The sequence below is a fragment of the Bacillus rossius genome, chromosome 2, assembly GCF_032445375.1.
Source record: "Bacillus rossius redtenbacheri isolate Brsri chromosome 2, Brsri_v3, whole genome shotgun sequence".
NCBI classification, from domain to species: domain Eukaryota; kingdom Metazoa; phylum Arthropoda; class Insecta; order Phasmatodea; family Bacillidae; genus Bacillus; species Bacillus rossius.
Genome location: NC_086331.1, coordinates 124,723,825 through 124,741,836, shown reverse-complemented (window position 1 = coordinate 124,741,836; position 18,012 = coordinate 124,723,825). Strand labels below are relative to the sequence as shown.

The window sequence follows — 18,012 nt, the reverse complement described above, 5'->3', positions numbered from 1 at the left end:
CCTGACCTTGACCTTATATATTTTTGTGATGCTTCTGTATAATTTTTATCAGAGAATTGTCACTTCCATTTTTTTAGTAAATGTAAATATTATATTTCTTTGTATGATTTTTTTGTCATTTTTACGGTGTTGTTTTTTTCATTAGGGATTAAAAATCAAGTGAAAAAACTTAAGTATTTAAATTTTGCCATGTTATGCGTATTGCCTCCTTCCTTAATGTTTACCTTTATTTCTACTAATGTTGCGAAGTTGTAGTCATTTAAATTTGTCCACAACTCTTTGAAGTTTACTGAGAGCTGGTCCAGTAGTTCATGCGGATTTTTAAGTTTTTGGTAGCAGACTTTGCTTTTAATACATGTTTTCGTTCTGCATGAGACACGACTATAAATGGGCTGTGGATATTGTGGTCAGGAACTATAATTTAAATCATTTTGGCATGTTTTTCCCGATATTTAAAAACATCGGTTAAAACATCGATGTATCGGCTGGTCAGAACGATGTTTTTTGACATCGATGCTTTTTCTTTTGAACATCGATGTTCGTGATATCGATGTTTTTAAGAGCGATGTTGCATCCCTAACTGTTGCGCCGGGCATCAACTGTACACCGTACAGTACCTTTTGTCTATGCCACCGTACACACGGCGTCTGCTAACATAATTGTAAGTACATACTTGCTGACACATTAAACTGTATTGGAAATTAATGATGAATCGCTATAATGTTATATATCAACAATTGTTATAAAAAAGACAGTGTAAAAATACTTACAAATGGTATGTAACCAAGGGACTATTTCTTGCGCACGAATAATGTGCGCGGCGGCCGGCAGCCAATGAAAATGTTTGTTTATTCCTAAACTCAGGTAAGAGTGAACGGAGAATAGCTAACTTTTAGATTTAGCCGGGGGTCATAAAACCGGCTCTTAGTAGATTTCATTATCTGTATTAATATTCTAATATAACTAATGTTTAGTGAATATTCCGTGGTGGCCGGTTCCTACTCCCATCCTAATACTCCTCTCTTCCATGGCCTTCAAATCCTGTGGTAGATCGGCCTCTACCGGGAAGATTAGATGTTCCTACCGTTTTCCTTCATGTAGATACTTTACTAATATAGTAGTTACGCTGCTTTGAACCATGGCTGCTGGTTAACGCCGTAGGCCACCCAAATTAAAAAAACAATTTTACACGTCTGTATTCCCGCGCGTTATGTTGTTATATTTTTGAAAATGCCCAAACGCATAAATATTTCCGCAGTTACGGGAATTGTATGTGAGGTTCGAAGGTTCAAAGCTATCGTGGGTTTTGGTTTGAATGGCGTACACGAACAAGCAATTTTGAAACTTGATAGATTGTTCATTAACGGAAAGCGTTTTCGGACGGAAAACCTCACTGAGGTGTTGTCAGTTGGTTCAGTTGTTAAATTTTGGGCTCACAACCTTTTGCAAGTGGGTGTTGATAACTGTGGCTGGTTCATCACTCATGCAATAATACAAGATTATCAAAGAGAATTCGGCAATAGAATTGGTGGCATTGAGGGAACTGCTGAATTCATGCAGGCACTACATTCTCACGTTGGCCGAGTAGATGAGTTGGATGACCATAATGGGAAAATAATATGTAAGGATAATTCAGGTATGGTTTGATTTTGCTATGTGAATTATATTACTGTTTTTGTAAATGTGGAGTGAACGGACTCTTAGGTGAAAATAATTCTGAAAATTTTTTTACTCAAGTTTTATTATACCGTAAAGAGGCTTTTATTAAATTAATTGGGTTAGCTCTAGTATGCGATAACTGCAATTCAGTCTTGATAGTAAGAAACTTATTATTGGGGAATAAGGTACGAGGTAGTATTTTTATAGAGGGTCTTTTACATAAAGTTAAAATAATCCGAATATACCTTTTTGAAACAGGAGAGATGTTCCTGTATCAACCCTGTAACAGCGTTTCTATATTACTACTGGGTTCTGAAAAATCGTTAGTGGGTCATTACATACCAAATCAACCAAAAAAAACTATTTTTGACACCCACCGTCTCAGATTTTGACGAAACTTGGCATGGTTGTTCAATTTATTGATGTAAGTAACCATACCAATTTGTTTTGCTCTCTCTAGTGGTTTAGATTTTACAGCCCCTTAAAGTTTATGGATTATTGGGGTAAATCTGTATTGTACGGATTAGCGCCAAAAAAAATCGTACAAATATGAAATAACTTTCATTATATGCTCTTTTACGTCCTCTTTTCAAAACCGCCTGCGGAGATTAAAAATTCCAATTACTTTTGGAGATATCGCCGTTCTTATTTTGCAATACAAGCCGTATGTAATAATTCAACAGACGCCATTTTATATTTTGCCGTGTGTGCATGAATGCCTAAATAACAGAGATTTTCCATTAGGTAAGGTTAGTTACATGATAAATACTTCAAAATAAACGGAAATTAAAAATAATATTAATTAATTTTACTTGTATAGTTTTAAGTATTTATAATGTAACTGACCTGACCTAACAAAACGGGACAAAGGTAGATTAGGTCAGGTCAGCTACAGTATAAATACTTTGAAACTGAACGGACATTAAAAATAATAAAATTAATTTTAATGGTTGTTTACTTTTAAAGTATTTATAACGTAGCTGACCTGACCTAACAAACCGGGAAAAAGGATGAACAGTAGGAACTCACGTAATTTTCTTTTTACGTGATGTAGTCGTTCAACTATGTTGCGAAAAAAAAAAAATCATACTTGTAAACAAGCAACAATGGTGGAACGCGGGAAGCCTACGATTCACTCATCCTTCTGGACATACCCGAATACTCACGTTGGCAAGCCTTCTTTCAACAGACGAGAGGCAAACGCCCGATCGTGCATCTTCGGTTTTTTTTTTGTTTATTGTAAATAAATATGTAACTCATGAAAACTAATGGTCAATTAGGTTATGTTAGCTACATTATAAATACTTCAAAACATTGTGGATGGTTGATTTGGTTAGGAGAGCTACATTAAAAATACTGTGAAATCATGTAAACGGTTTCCTAGCGCTGGATAGCTACATATTAAAAAGTTATTTGCTAAGCAACCATAAAATGATTTTACAGTTTTTTTAATGTAGCTATACTTACCTAATATAACCAACCATCCACAGTGTTTTAAAGTATTTTTAATTACTTCTTGCTAATTTTAAGAAAAGAAGGCTAGCCAACGTGAGTATTCGGGTATGTCCAGAAGGATGTGTGAATCGTAGGCTTCCCGCTCAACGACGCATCAGTGCACATCACGAAAACTAAAAAATTCCATATCTCCTAAAGTATTTGGAATTTCTGATATCCGCCGGGTTTAATGAAAAGAGGAAGTTAAAGAGCAGAGAATAAAGGTATTTTCGGATTTTTAATTTTTTTTTTTTAAAAAATCGCCGAAAAATGAATATTAAAAAATTCGATATCTCCAAAAGTAATTGGAATTTTTAATCTCCACAGGCGGTTCTGAAAAGAGGACGTAAGATAGCATATAATGAAAGTTATTTCATATTTGTACGATTTTTTTTGGCGCTAATCCGTACAATACAGATTTACCATTATTGGCATTTTAATCATCTGGCCGCAGTTAACTAGATGTTTTGTCCGATGGAAAAAAATTCATAATTTTTTTTATTTACTAACCATTTTGTCTGAAAAAGTTTTTATGTTTGGATCAATGTAGCAGGAATAATATAAAAAATGAACAAAACTACTAAGTGTTTATTTGGAACCATAAAAAAATCTCAAAGTGTAATTTTTATGATTATCAAAACAAAATGTAGAGTTTTACGGAAAAGGATAACCATGAAATCTCTGTTTTATTTTTGTTCTAAAAGATATCTTCTACCACATTAAACAGTAAGATTCGTGGGTTTTTTTACTCCTTTGATAATTTTTTTCACTTCAAAACACAAAAATGAGTTAATTATTTAATTTTGATTAAAAAGCTGCTTTGGCCATTTTTTGCCTGACTGTGTTTCTGAATTATATACAGATGATTAAAATACCACATTTTTCTTTTGGTATCCCACACACTTTTTTTATAAAATAAATTACCTTACTTGCTGCTTCCTGTTTCCCACGCTGTCAAAGCCCTGCATTCGTGCCATGACACCATCCTGTTCCTTTTCCACTCGCAAATATATAAACAACTGCCAATGTAGTTTACCTATTTTTTTGTGTTTGTGCCTGGCTGCGGACTTCACACACCCCTTCCCCCGTCTTCTGTGCTCGCCCTCTTCCAGATCCAGATGCAAGATCTTCCCAGGAGATAAGCCATAAGGCCAGCAACTGATACAATCCGTGCATAGAGAGAGAACAAGGCGGGCTGTGTGTGACCTTGTGCATGTCCGAACCTGCCTTCCCCTCACAGCAGCATTATTTAATATAGCTTCCATGTCAGTCCGTCACAGGTAGTTGCCATGAAAGAAGTAAGATTGGTGCTTATACATAACAGTCAATTAAGCATTTCAGTAGATGAGTGTTATTGATAGTATTTATGTGTTTTTATTAAACTTTGTGAGTACCAAAGTGCATTGTTGTTATGTTTTGTTGAACAATGGAGAAAAAGTGCAGTGTTGGAGAAAATACTGAAAGTGATTGCCATCTGTTACACTATGTCAAGGACAAGTCTATACAAGGTATTGAAAAACTTTCTGAAGAAGATTTGAATCTTTTGACATTAAGATGTGAATCCAACAAGTTAACAACTGTTTGCCTTCACCATGAAAGTGTGTTTTTAAAGAAGTATGAATTTTTACAAAAGGTGTGTTGTGATCCTTTTAAAGACATAAAACTGTTATTATTAAAAAAGCACTTCGTGTTTTAACTGTACAACAGAGTAGAATCATCTTATCAAAAGGGTACAAGGTTAAACCTGGTCAGAAACTTTGTGCGTTTTGCAGGAATAAACTTTTAAAAGATAAAGAAGCTGACAAGGTTGAAAGTAATGATGAGCACGAGAATGGACAAACAAAGGACATAGGACTAACATTTAGAGATGAACTAAACCAACTTCAAAAAAATACTGTAATTGACGAGCTAAATTCTTCCTTTCATGAAATTGGATGTTCACCAATGAAATTACATGCACTTGGTCATCATAACAAATCAAGTTATGCTAAAGAAAAGCTACAAAAAGTTCATGAAAAAGTAAAATAAAAAATTGAAACTGTTCGTGAAGTTGATTTACCAGAAGAAAAAAATTGTTGGAAAAAAGTATGTTGCAGAACAGTGAAGACATGGATAAACTAGTGAACATTATTAAAAAGGAAATTATAGGTGCATCAAGAAAAAAAATAAAAAACTTTTAACACATCTGATTATTCTGTTCGTAAGGCTCAACATGTGTTTAAAGACAAGGGTTTTTTAGGCGAACCAGACCCTAAGCAAGGGAAACCGCTAAGCCTTGAAACAATTGATTTAGTGAAACAATTTTATCAGAGTGATGAACATTGTAGAATTCTGCCAGGTATGAATGATGTCGTGAGTATAGGAAAAAAGGTTTATGAGAGAAAGGGTTTGATTTTGTGTAATCTTTCTGAGCTATACTCAAGTTTTAAATGGGAGCATCCTCATTTGAAAATATGTTTTTCAAAATTCTGTTTCTTGAGAGCTAAATGGTGCGTTTTAGCTGCCTCTAGTGGCACACACTTAGTACCTATGCGTGTGCACAATACACCAGAATGTTATTTTATTGATTCATGGAGCCGGTATAGAGGAAGATTACAAAGAACTGATATTGCTCATGGTTTGTGAAGGAGCAACAAGAGAATGTATGTTAAGGCATTGTGACAAATGTTTATCAAAAGATAAGTTTGTCCATTTTTTACTGACAAAGTTTGAAGAATATGACAATGAAGACGTTATTGAGTTCAGTGGGTTTCCACAGATCGAACTGTTGTTGAATTTATAGAAACATTAGTTGAAAAACTCAACCAATTAATACCTCATTCTTACATTGCCAAATCACAAGCATCTACTTTTAAAATTTTAAAGGAAACAGCTCTTTCCATTGTAGCTGTAATTTCAATGGACTTCAGTGAAAATTATGCTTTCACGATACAAGAGGAAGCCCAAGGTTACCACTGGACCTCAGATTCATGCACTATTCATCCTGTAATCATTCACTGCAGGGATGCAACTGGCAAAAAGCTTGTTCTACCTTTTTTGCATCATATCTGATGACCTCAAACATGATGGTGTACGAAATCCAAAAAACTATGACTGCCTTTTTGAAAGAGAACCACCCACACATTAAAGAGATACAACTTCGTAACTCTGTGTCTACATGAGAGAGATTTTTTACTGAGATCTCAGTGGTAATTTTTTGCGACCAGCCATGGCAAAACGAAATGCGACGGAATAGGGGGTACTGTAAAAGGCATAGCTTGGAGGGAAAGTCTTAAACGACCTCTGGAAAAACAAATTATAACAGTGGCTGAACTGTTTGACTTCTGCAAGACCAGAATTGAAAATATCAGTTTCCATTTTATTACTAAAGAAGCAGTTAAATTGACTCGTCTTGCTATGGAAAGTCGCTTCAAAGATGTTCCAACTCTTCCAGGGACAAGATCATTTCACAACTTTCAGCCACAAAATGATTCACAAACAATTGAGTCTCGAAGAATTAGCAAGGATGAAAAAGCAGCTATTATTTTTAATTTATTTAGCATTCAGCAAAACTTATCTCGTGGAATTAGAAGATTTGTACCCTGTATGTTTTATTGCTTGTGTTTATGACAGCTTCTGGTACTTTGGCATGGTGAATGAGATAAATGCTGAACAAAAAGATGTCACGGTACAGTTTCTTCATCCCCGCGGACCATCACCATCCTTTTTTTGGCCCAAGAAAGAAGCCCATTCCTCATATTATTGCTATGGTGAAACCGCCAAAAACAATGACTGGAAGAACCTATCAGTTTTCACAAGAATGTATGACAAATATCCAATCAAAATTTGACAATCTAGACGAATTTTGAAATACAATGACCTACCAGTGTTACAACCACAATAACTGTAAGCCTTAATAACATAGGAGTATTGCAACTGTAAGTAAACACACTAATGTTTTATGTAGTGTAATTTAATAATTATATTTAAATTGAACTGCAATCTCATTACTGAGGTCAGTTCTGTTCGTATTTGTGAGTAAAGGGAACAGGTTGATGTCATGGCAGGAATGCAGGATTTGACAGCATGGGAAACAGGAAGCAGCAAGTAAGGTAATTAATTTTATAAAAAGGTGTGTGGGATACCAAAAGGAAAATATGGTATTTTAATCATCTGTATATAATTCAGAAACACAGGCAGGCAGGCAAATAGCGGCCAAAGCAGCTTTTTAATCAAAATTAAATAATTAACTCATTTTTGCGTTTTGAAGTGAAAAAAATTATCAAAGGAGTAAAAAAACAGCGAATCTTACTGTTTAATGTGGTAGAACATATCTTTTAGAACAAAAACAATACAGAGATTTCATGGTTATCCTTTTCCCTTTATGAGATTTACCATTTTCCGTAAAACTCTACATTTTGTTTTGATAATCATAAAAATTACACTTTGAGATTTTTTTATGGTTCCAAATAAACACTTAGTAGTTTTGTTCATTTTTTATATTATTCCTGCTACATTGATCCAAACATAAAATTTTTTTCAGACAAAATGGTTAGTAAATAAAAAAAATATGAATTTTTTTCCATCGGACAACACATCTAGTTAACGGCGACCAGATGATTAAAATGCCAATAATCCATAAACTTTAAGGGGCTGTAAAATCTAAACCATTCGAGATAGAGCAAAACAAATTGGTATGGTTACTTAAATCAATGAATAGAACAACCATGCCAAGTTTCGTCAAAATCTGAGACGGTGGGTGTCATGGTGTGGTTGAACTGACATGGAATGACCCTAGTATGTGTCATAATACCTGTGCATTGAAGTGGCTGCTGCAATTTTTTTTCTTTTCTGTTTGGGTCTGTGTGTTTGTATTGGATAAATTTAGCAAACTGTGGTATTGTTTAGGTAATCAAATGAGTTAATGAGACTATTTTTTAAAGGTTAGGTTAATCTTTTTGAAAACAAAACATAAATGCCTTTTAATATTTTTATTTATGGTAAAAATTTACCAGATTATCTATTTTTGTGAAATCCAACATAACTGCACATAATTGCTGATTTCCTGACCAGTTATTTTTTCCAACAGACGAGCAATAATTTTCTGTTATTGCAGTGCATTTAGATTATGTTTGAAGACGTTATTAAATTTGTAGAATAAGTGTTATTTTTTTTTACTTTTTTATTTTTATTTTTGTTTAGTTATCGGACGTCGCAGCTTTTTAGAACGGAAACATAAAAAATTGTAAAACATGGTTTTCACACTACACATGTCCCTAAATTTACTTTGAAGGTATGATTTCGTAATTCCTACTAGTTTCTGAAGAAATAATTTTATATCTTAAATTACATTACCTGTGCTTTTACGCTGCTGTCGCCATTCATTCTTTACCTGTGATAAATAGGAATATATGTTTTCCATTTACCTACTAGAGACGTTCCTAAATTAACCCTGAAAGGAACGTATCTTAATTCCTAATGGTTTGTAAAAAAAAAATAACAGATTACAGCTTACATTAAAATACCTATGTATTCACGCAGTCCCTGACATTTATTGTTTATGTTTACCTGTGTGGGTTTTAAAATTTTTATTGGAGAACTCTAGTCAATGTAGGTAGGTATTGTTATAATAATGAAATTTGTTCAACTACTGTATTGGAATTGTAAGGAATTTAATGCTTAAGTTTCATGTTTGTTATTTTATTAGAATAATAATTGTATTACGAAAGGTTTGTTTTGTTACATTGCATTTAAAGTACTTACTATTTTGAGTCACGTTGTAATGGGAGCCAAAAATTTGTATTGAATTGTTACAGTTCATTTTCTGTGAGGAATACGTGCTGTGCACTGAAGTAGCTGACACATTGAATTTTGCAGTCTTTCCAGGGAATTTTTGAGTACAGCTTTCCTAATTCTGTGTCTGATATGGCTGGGGTTTATATATCCAAGTTTATCCCTGGATCCTGATGGCTTGATCCTGATGGCATGATCAGGGCCGCCGAGAGGGGGGGAGCAAAAGGGGCAAATGCCCAGGGGCCCGGTAGCCTTAGGGGCCCGGGCGCCCGGCTGGGAAGTGAAAATAAATGGCTGGAAAAACATTTTTCCCCTGCTATTAAAACATCTTGTACTATATACACACACACACACTTATATATGTTTTGTGTGTTCCTAAAACTATAGTCTATAACCAATAACCTAATCGAGCAGTATCTGTAACATTCAGTTCACACCAAAATACTTGCGTAGTAGCAGAAATGGGAACGCCAGGTACGAGCACAATAGGTTTGCTTGGTCCCGTACACCCCTCCACTTGGAGTCAATGCCATTTAGACTCCCCCTTCTGAAGTAAAGAATGCGGTGATGGGCCCTGGCTGGAGGGTGTGTCATGGAGATATCTGATGAAATGAAACATCTCAAATCAATTCATTTTTCAAATATTGGTTCAAATCAGTTGAAAACCAATCCAGCTTTTAAACACACTACGGAGATTAAAATTGGATAGTTTATTTCCAAATGTGTGTATCGCTGTTCGAGTGTTCTGCACAATTTGCGTGACAGTTGCCGAAGCTGAAAGGTCCTTCAGCAAAATGAAGGAAATAAAAAATGTACATCGCTCAACCATGTCTCAGGAAAGGATTAGTGGGCTCACCTTGCTTGCCTTACAGCCTCATCTCGCTCGGTCATTGAACCACGACGATGTAATTAACGATTTTGCTTTGAAAAAGGCACGGTAAACCGATTTGTTGTGATTACTTCTGAACTATTTAATTGTTTGTAAATCAATATTATTGAGTAGCATAATCCTTTTAAATGCATTATATGTTTAAAATTTTAAATAATATACTACAGTGTATGATTATTCTGAATGTAGTGATTCGATATGAAGTAATGACTGTTTTGTTGTAAAACATTTTGAAGTGTTTTTAAATTTAGACATTTTTATATAGTATATGACATTTGAATAGTTGTGTTTTAGTAGGATGTAAAATATATATCATTGTTATTTAAAATGTGTCATTTATGATTTTGCATCGAACTAAGGGTATTAAATTAATTTGTATAAATTATTAATATGTATTACAAATTTTTCAATGTAATGAACATGGTTCAATGTGTTTGATGTTTTCGAAGTAATAAAATTTATTATTACTTTAAATATTTTAATAATATTTATATTCAGAATAAATTATTATACTTATGTATTTTAAACACTCATATAATAATGCAATTTCTGATCACCATTTAAGATTTTTTTATTTTTTTTAGCAATATATACATCAAAATTAATTATTATTTGTATTTTGTTGGGATTAATAATGTAAAAGTGCACTGAGATAATACATGCAAATGCTCTCTTTTTTTTTTGCGTAACTAGGAAATCGTTATGTATGTTCAAATGAAGGATGCAATTTTACGATATTATATATATTTATGGTATACATAGTACGTAATAGTGGTAAGCAAAAAAAAAAAGGAAGGGGGCCCACTACCCCAGCTGTCCAGGGGCCCACAAATTCTCTCAGCGGCCCTGGGCATGATCCTGTGGTACATGATTCCTCCTGTTTTAATCCAGTATGTCGAAAGATCCTATGGCATAATTCTGTTGGCTTGATCCTGTCGTACATGATGCTTTATGTTTTAGTTCAGTATGTCGGAAGATTCTGCACATAAAAGAATTTGCGAAATAAGAAAGAATTATGAGTTTAGGTTGGAAAAAAAAAATCTTTTTTATTTAACTTATGATCATAATTCATTAATATATGAAAATATATTTTTTTTATGTACAAAATTTTTTGACATACTGAAATAAAACAGCAGGCATCATGTACCACATGATCAAGCCTTTAGGATCCAGGGATAAACTGCAATATATGAAACTGAAGAATTAGCGTATTTTGATTTGTCCATCGTTGGCTTAAGTGGTTCTAAACAGAGATACATGATCGTGAGTAAACAGTGATTGGTGGCGGCAGTATGAAAACACAAGTATTGTAATGTAAGCTTTAAACTGTTATTATTCATGAACCAGTAGGAATTAAGAAACCATGTTTTCAGGGTAAATTTATAGATATCTCTAGTACTATAAAAACATATTTTCAGTTTTTATTTACATTTTTAGTTTCACAAAGCTGCGACATCCAATGCTGGTAGAGTAATGTAAGCTATAAACAATTACTTTTCACAAACTATTTAGAATTAAGAAACCATCCCTTGAAGGTAAATTTTGGGACGTGTGTACTGTACGTGACTTATGGGAAGATCCCTAGACTAGACACGGGTGTGGTGAAGTTGGGGGGGAACCGGTCTCTACTCGAAACAAGGGGGGTGGGTGCCAGTTATCGCTTGTCGCCTGAGCAGTGTACAGTTCTGCGTGCAAACATTGTTTCTTGTTTTCAAGTTGAGGCGCAACGCTTGGTCTGTTAGTATTTTTACTAAATGTATAGCCTATATTTGACATATATTGGTAGTTATTTAATTAGTAATTATTAAACTGTACTATTTACGTAACTATAGATAAATTTAAATAGTAATAATAAACCTCATTTTAGCAATGACTTCTACAGGGAAAAAGAGAAAAGGTATACATAGTGAAGGACGCAAAATTATAAACACTGTTGTAGAGAAGTGGGACAACGAAGCAAAAGGAGGTAACTTAGCTTTTCCTGTGAGTCAAGCTACACGTTGCGCAGCTTTTTATACAGGTGTGAGTGAAGCGACGGTGAAGCGAATCAGAAAGGAAAACCAAGTAAGAAACCCTACAGATTCTACGAATAAATTATCAACACTTGGAAAAGTTAGTTCTGCTTGGCGAAAACACACTACCATGACTGTAGATGATTTCAACAGATGCGTTATAAAAATGCTATACATGGAGAAAGCAGATATTGTTATGTGGCGTAATGATTACGTACGCAAGATACTGCACTACCGCGAAGTCGGCACAGAGATTGTTTATCTCGATGAAAGTTGGATTGACAACAATTTAACGTTTTCCAAGTGTTGGCAGCACAACGATGAATTTGGAGTTGAGGCAAATTCAAGCGCAGGTAGGAGGCTTATTATGTTGCACGCAGGTAGCCAGAATGGGTTTATTCCTAATGCATCACTTGTTTACAAAGCTGGAATTGTTACCGGAGACTACCACGGACAAATGAACTATGCAAACTTCGAAAAATGGATAGACGAAAAAGTATTACCTAATTTTCCGCCAAATTCTGTCATTGTGATGGATAATGCACCATACCACACTGTGCAAATAAACAAACCGCCGTCAAAGTATGCTACAAAAACCTATGTTATGATGTGGCTTGAGAAAAACGGTGTTGGATTCAGTGAGAGCATGCGCAAAGTTGATTTGGATAAGCTCTTAGAACTACATAAGCCCAAGGAAAAAACATACAGAATAGATGGTAAATTCAGGCAGTTTGGTCATACTGTACTTAGGCTACCTCCTTACATGTGTAACCTTAACCGAATTGAACTGGCATGGGGGAAAATCAAGAGGCTATTCAGAGAAAATAATGTTACTGGTGACTTGTCACTTACGAAACTAAATGATCTGACAGAAGCTGCTATTTCGTCAGTGACCAAACAAGATTGGGAGGGATTTTGCAGGCATGTGCAACACATTGAAGAAGGATATTGGAAGAAGGATGGCATAATTCCGGACGTTATTGACAGTAATATTGTTAATTTGGATACCGACGATGGCACTGATACTGAAAGTGACGAGTTATCATGCGATGAAGAGCCAAGTGATAGTAAATCTGACTCTGAACTGGCGAGTCCATTGTAAAAATATAACATAAGTGGGAAGATGTATTTTTGACGTGACAACGTCTAATAAATCGAACGCCGGCTGCACGCACGAAAAAGTGTCCCGTTACACACATTGTCCCGTTACGCTGTGACCCGTTACGCTCATTGTACCCTTGCACCGCATCTATCTCTCTTCCACTCGATTGGAACAACCATTGATTTGACTTTTTCGAGGCACATTAAACTTGAAACACTGCCATTCGTTTCCTACTTTTCCTATCATTGTCCTATCCTTAACAGAATAACACACATTGGAAGAAGTTAAATAGCAAACATGTATAAAAGTTATAGTTAATAATAATCTCTTCGTTAAAGTAATAAACATATTTGAATTAATGAGTGCAAATAAAAGTAAATTTATCAATTAAATTGTAGATTTCATTTCACTCCTCCTTTGTATCCATACAAAATAGTGATAATTCAATAAAAATTATTCAATTTTATTCATAAAAGTATGCAATCATTTCATCAATGTTTTATGATGTTGTCACGTTAAACTATCGACTTTACAGACAACCAATTTTTAAGTTACTATTTTAAGTTACAGTACATAGTTTTTTATTTCGCGTGACTATCAAGAAACACGAGTACATAGGCAAATTCCACTAAGACAAATTCACAGCCTCCTACACAGCGACTCAGCTTGCCTCTGCCTATTTGTCTATGCAACTGGAGTCAAGTATAAATGGTGAGTTAACATACATTTATGTCATTTTTAATTGTAAGTTAAACCAATTAAATGATTTTTTAAGTATGGATGATTTGTGGTGAATGAAATGTCTGTTATATATTTCTAAAGGGGAGTATCAGCAAGTTTCCAACATCATTTATTTACAATAACTTCTGCTGTTAGATTATTTAGGAAACAAATCAATGTGAAGACATATAATGTCATGTCATTATAAAAAATACATATAAATATTGGTTTGTTATAAAAAATTAGGATAAATGTGTACTATTTTTGCTCATTAACTACTTGACGAGCGTATTAAAATAACAGCTTCTTCGGAACGCGCTCAGTTTTTAGACAATATGACGATTTTTTGACGTAATTGGTTTCAATCGCATGAAAATAGCAGTGCTCCGTGGTTTTGTCGGCGCTCTTTTTAATCTTTAAGCAAAAAATAACGGTTTGTAACATTGGTAGTAATTGTTCAGGTTTTCTTCTATAACATTTGTGTTTCGTGTTACTGGAAAATTTAACGTTGTGTACGAGGCCAGTAAATGTTTTCGCTCTCCATAGTAGCGCATATTCCCTTGTCTGTCTGACCTTAAGACGTCAGAGCTAGCCTCGGCAACCGCATTCCTTCCAGGGATCTTCCCATCAGACATGGATAGTAGTTTGTGAAAACCATGTTTTCTGATTTTTTTCTTTCTATTCTAAAAAGCCGCAATTTCCGATAATTACCTTATTTTTTAAAACTGGATAACAATTTTCTACAGCATGCTGCAAATGTATGAAGAATATTACATCGTGTTTGTTACTGTTGTCTGCTGAAAATATTAGCTTTTAAGGAATTTACTGTTTTTTTTTGTCCTATTAAAGTAAATAACTTATCTCTTTGATAACCTGATAAATTAGTAATGTTCAGTGTTTTGATTGTGCCCCGTTGATCATACAGTATGTACTCCAAACAAATTAAATGTTTAAATTTAATATGGGTGAATATTTGCAAAGTGACACATTTGAGACCTGCATTTGTCAGAGATAAAAAAAATTAAAAAATAGTTTTTTTATGCATTCATTGTGTAAAGATAAAACTGATCATTTTGTAGCTTGAAGTAATCAACATAATATTCATTTCCTTGGTTTTCATAAATTAAAAAACAAAAATACTGAGCCATGGGACTGACAGGTTGGCACGGGACTGACATCTAACTTAGAAAATATAGACAGTAATGGCTAAATGTCTCCAAAGTTGTTGTTTACTAAATTATATGCTAACATATTACATTTAATTACTTCTATGCAACAAGAACAAACAAAAAAACATTTTTTTTATGAATTTAAAAGAAAACCAAGTCAAATTGACTGGCTAAAGTACAAAGATGTAGCACAAACCTTCGAAAATACACAGCAAATGACACTAAACTTGGAAAATTCATATTCATTAGTATGCAGGTGACAAAGAAATAATAAATGCTTCGAAAACTGAATTTTGGTACAACATTCATTAAGTCACTGACGCTCATGCACTTCTACAAAAGAAGGAAACTTATAGTAAAGTCTGTTCCCTTTAACAAGAAGACATGGCTGGGGAAGAACCTTAACAATATTCTTTGTATTAATATATGATACGTCAGTGTCATCGATGAGAAACACATTTTCATTTTTTGATACAAGTTTAAGAAATACAACTTTTATTTCATCATCTTCATCAACACTGGATTGACAAAGTGCTGCGTACATGTACTTCTTATTACTACTTGCTTGTTTCTTTGTATTTGTATGCACCTGGAGAACTTCTACTAACACATACATTCCTGTAGTAACACTAGAAAAATCATTTTCAGAAGTGTCTGTGCATAAAGTTTCAGTATCGCTATACACGTCCTCGTATTGAATTCGCGAGCTGTTGTAGCTGGAAATCATACCCAGCTCTTTCTCACTATCAAGACCTGATGTTGGTGAATCTTCATATGTCAGTGTACCAATCTCATAATGACAGCACTTATCTGAACAACTGAAACAAGACAGTCTTCGCAGACTAAGCCGGTTTGGATTATTGGTTGCTTTCACCTGGTGAACTTTCAGTGTTCCCTTAAACGGCAAAACTTTCCCTTTTTCAGTCACATCAGAAATCTTTGTGATCTCTGTTTCGGAAACTGAAAAAATTTTGACTCCCGGACAATTCTCTTGAAGAACATCGACCAAAGTATGTTGGACAAATCCCTTCCTTGAGCCACAATCCTCTGCTGTACGTTTGCACACACTTCCAATTCCATCAGGTGCGCCTTTGCCATGGCCTGCTTCCTGATAGTTCCATGTAACATTTGTAACACCTGTAAAACGATTTCCTATGTGATTGGCTAGAAATGAAAACATTGATTTGTTTCTGTACTGGCCAGATGGACTATCGCTAAGAAAATGTACCATGTGAATACTTTCTGAAACAACAGCATTCATCACCGGAAACAGATGAGCCAAAATTGCTGGAGCATTGTGTTGCAGAGAGCATGCATGATACTGTGCAGAAACATTTTGTTTCTAGAGTTCCCGAGGACTTTCTGTAAACAGCAACATTGTGCATTGATATTTGTTGCCGTGCACCACCAAAATGGAATGATTGGATTTCTTCTGCAAACTTTAAATTACAGTTTTCACTAAAGTCGCAATGTACAATTTCGTGATCTGTCAAATTATCTTTCAGTTGAGACATGGCGTTGAACTGGTGGAGAATCGTACCTTCGTGCTGTAGAAATCGAGAAAGCTGCTCTTTGTACGTACTCACAAGATTCAGTAGTGTTGATTCCTTACCCTGTTTTGTTACTTTTATGGCTGTCTTCACTTGTTTTGTCTTTTTATCTATGTAGTGCTCTTTCCCACGTACCCACTGTTGAAATTTTACTGGCTGGTTGCCTTCAAACTCATTATACATTATTCCAAATTCTAGACAGTTCCTACAGTCATGCAGCAAACACTCTTCATTTTTTTAAGAACAGCAAAATTTTTTGATAACATCAGAAGTTGTTTGTTCAAAGATCACGCCATTTAAATGCAAAGCCTCTACAACCAGTTTCATGTTTGCATGTACGGCACATGCACATGTATCTCTTTCCTCTACCTTCAGTGGGAGCACCCAAAAAGGGCGGTTTAGACAAAAAAAACTATAGCTAGCTTTTGTTTCCGGGTACTTCTTCAAAAATTGCTGATGTAGATTCTTTAGAGTATCTGTTAGATAACGCTTTTGTTTTCTAACGTTTTTCTGTGTGATGAAATCTTTATTGCCAGGGCATGTTCTACTGCTAATATCTTCTTGAAGGAATTCTGCTATTTTTCTTCTCATGGATGTAAGTATTTTATCTTTGTACTCATACTTCAAAATATTTCTTGTTTCAAAAGATGGCGTATTCCTCCTGTATCTAAAAACTCTTGCGCAAGCTGATTATAAACGGTATTTCTTCAACATCTTTCCAGCCATAGTTTTCTTAAAAACCTGTCTCTCTTTATTAGACTTTAGATCTTTGTATGTTTTTGATAAATTATCCTTCATTACTTCACCAAAAACAAGTTTATTGACTACTTAATGTTAAAGCTTATTATTATCACTTTTATTTTGTTCACTGAACCTTAAAAACACATCTGGGACCTGAAATTCTTAAAATGTCCTTGAATTTCTAAATCTTATATTTGTAGCCACCATGCAATTTCAATAACTAAATCCAGCTAGCTATATATAAGGATAATTGAGCTACCACAATTTTACAGTATTTGCAGTGTAGCTAACTAAACCATAATTTGCACAATTTTATAGTATTTTACCATAACTGGCCTAACATAAAGAAACAACATAATTTTACAATTTTTGAAATGTTTAAGAAATAACCTAAACTATCCTTACAATTATTTTGGATTCTAGCTAATCTGACTAACCTTTCATATAATTTTGAATTATTTTTACTATTGTTGATCTAGCTGAACTAACCTATTACATGATTTTACAGCATTGGAAATGCTGTTAACCTGTTTCCTTACCTACATGAGAAAGTTTTGTCTTCACTTCTGAGAGTTTCATCTTTTGTTTCAACTGTACCATGTTTAATGTAGATATCAAACATTGCCATTTTAATTAAACAACTGTGCCAACTGTAAGAAAATATAAAAATAAAAATGCCAAATTGGTCCAAACTTTTTTTGCAATATCAACTTATTAAAGTTTGATACATGAAACTTTTTGTATATAGCAGTTATTTTCTATCAACTTCAGGAAGCACATTAAATTGTATACCATGATTTAACAAAGCCAAGTGTTAAAAATCAAAAGACAGAAAACTTAATGGCCACAGAAATTGTTAAACCGAAATTGTCAGTATCATTTTTCTCACAACCTTAATGTTTTT

General features: G+C 34.2%; 1 protein-coding gene across 2 annotated transcripts in view; it reads left to right on the top strand.

Annotated features, from left to right (window-relative positions):
• Positions 1-877: 877 nt before the first annotated feature.
• LOC134529760 (SCAN domain-containing protein 3-like) overlaps positions 878-18,012 on the top strand; it is a 48,329-nt gene continuing 31,194 nt past the window's right edge. Inside the window, exon 1 of one of the 2 annotated variants that reach the window (XM_063364168.1) lies at positions 878-1,636. Coding sequence is in view for 1 of the 2 variants with exons in the window: in XM_063364169.1 (XP_063220239.1) it covers positions 1,231-1,636 (406 nt within the window). In the remaining variant the exon portion in view is untranslated. The remainder of the gene's footprint in view (positions 1,637-18,012) is intronic. The other variant, XM_063364169.1, reaches the window with a different exon arrangement.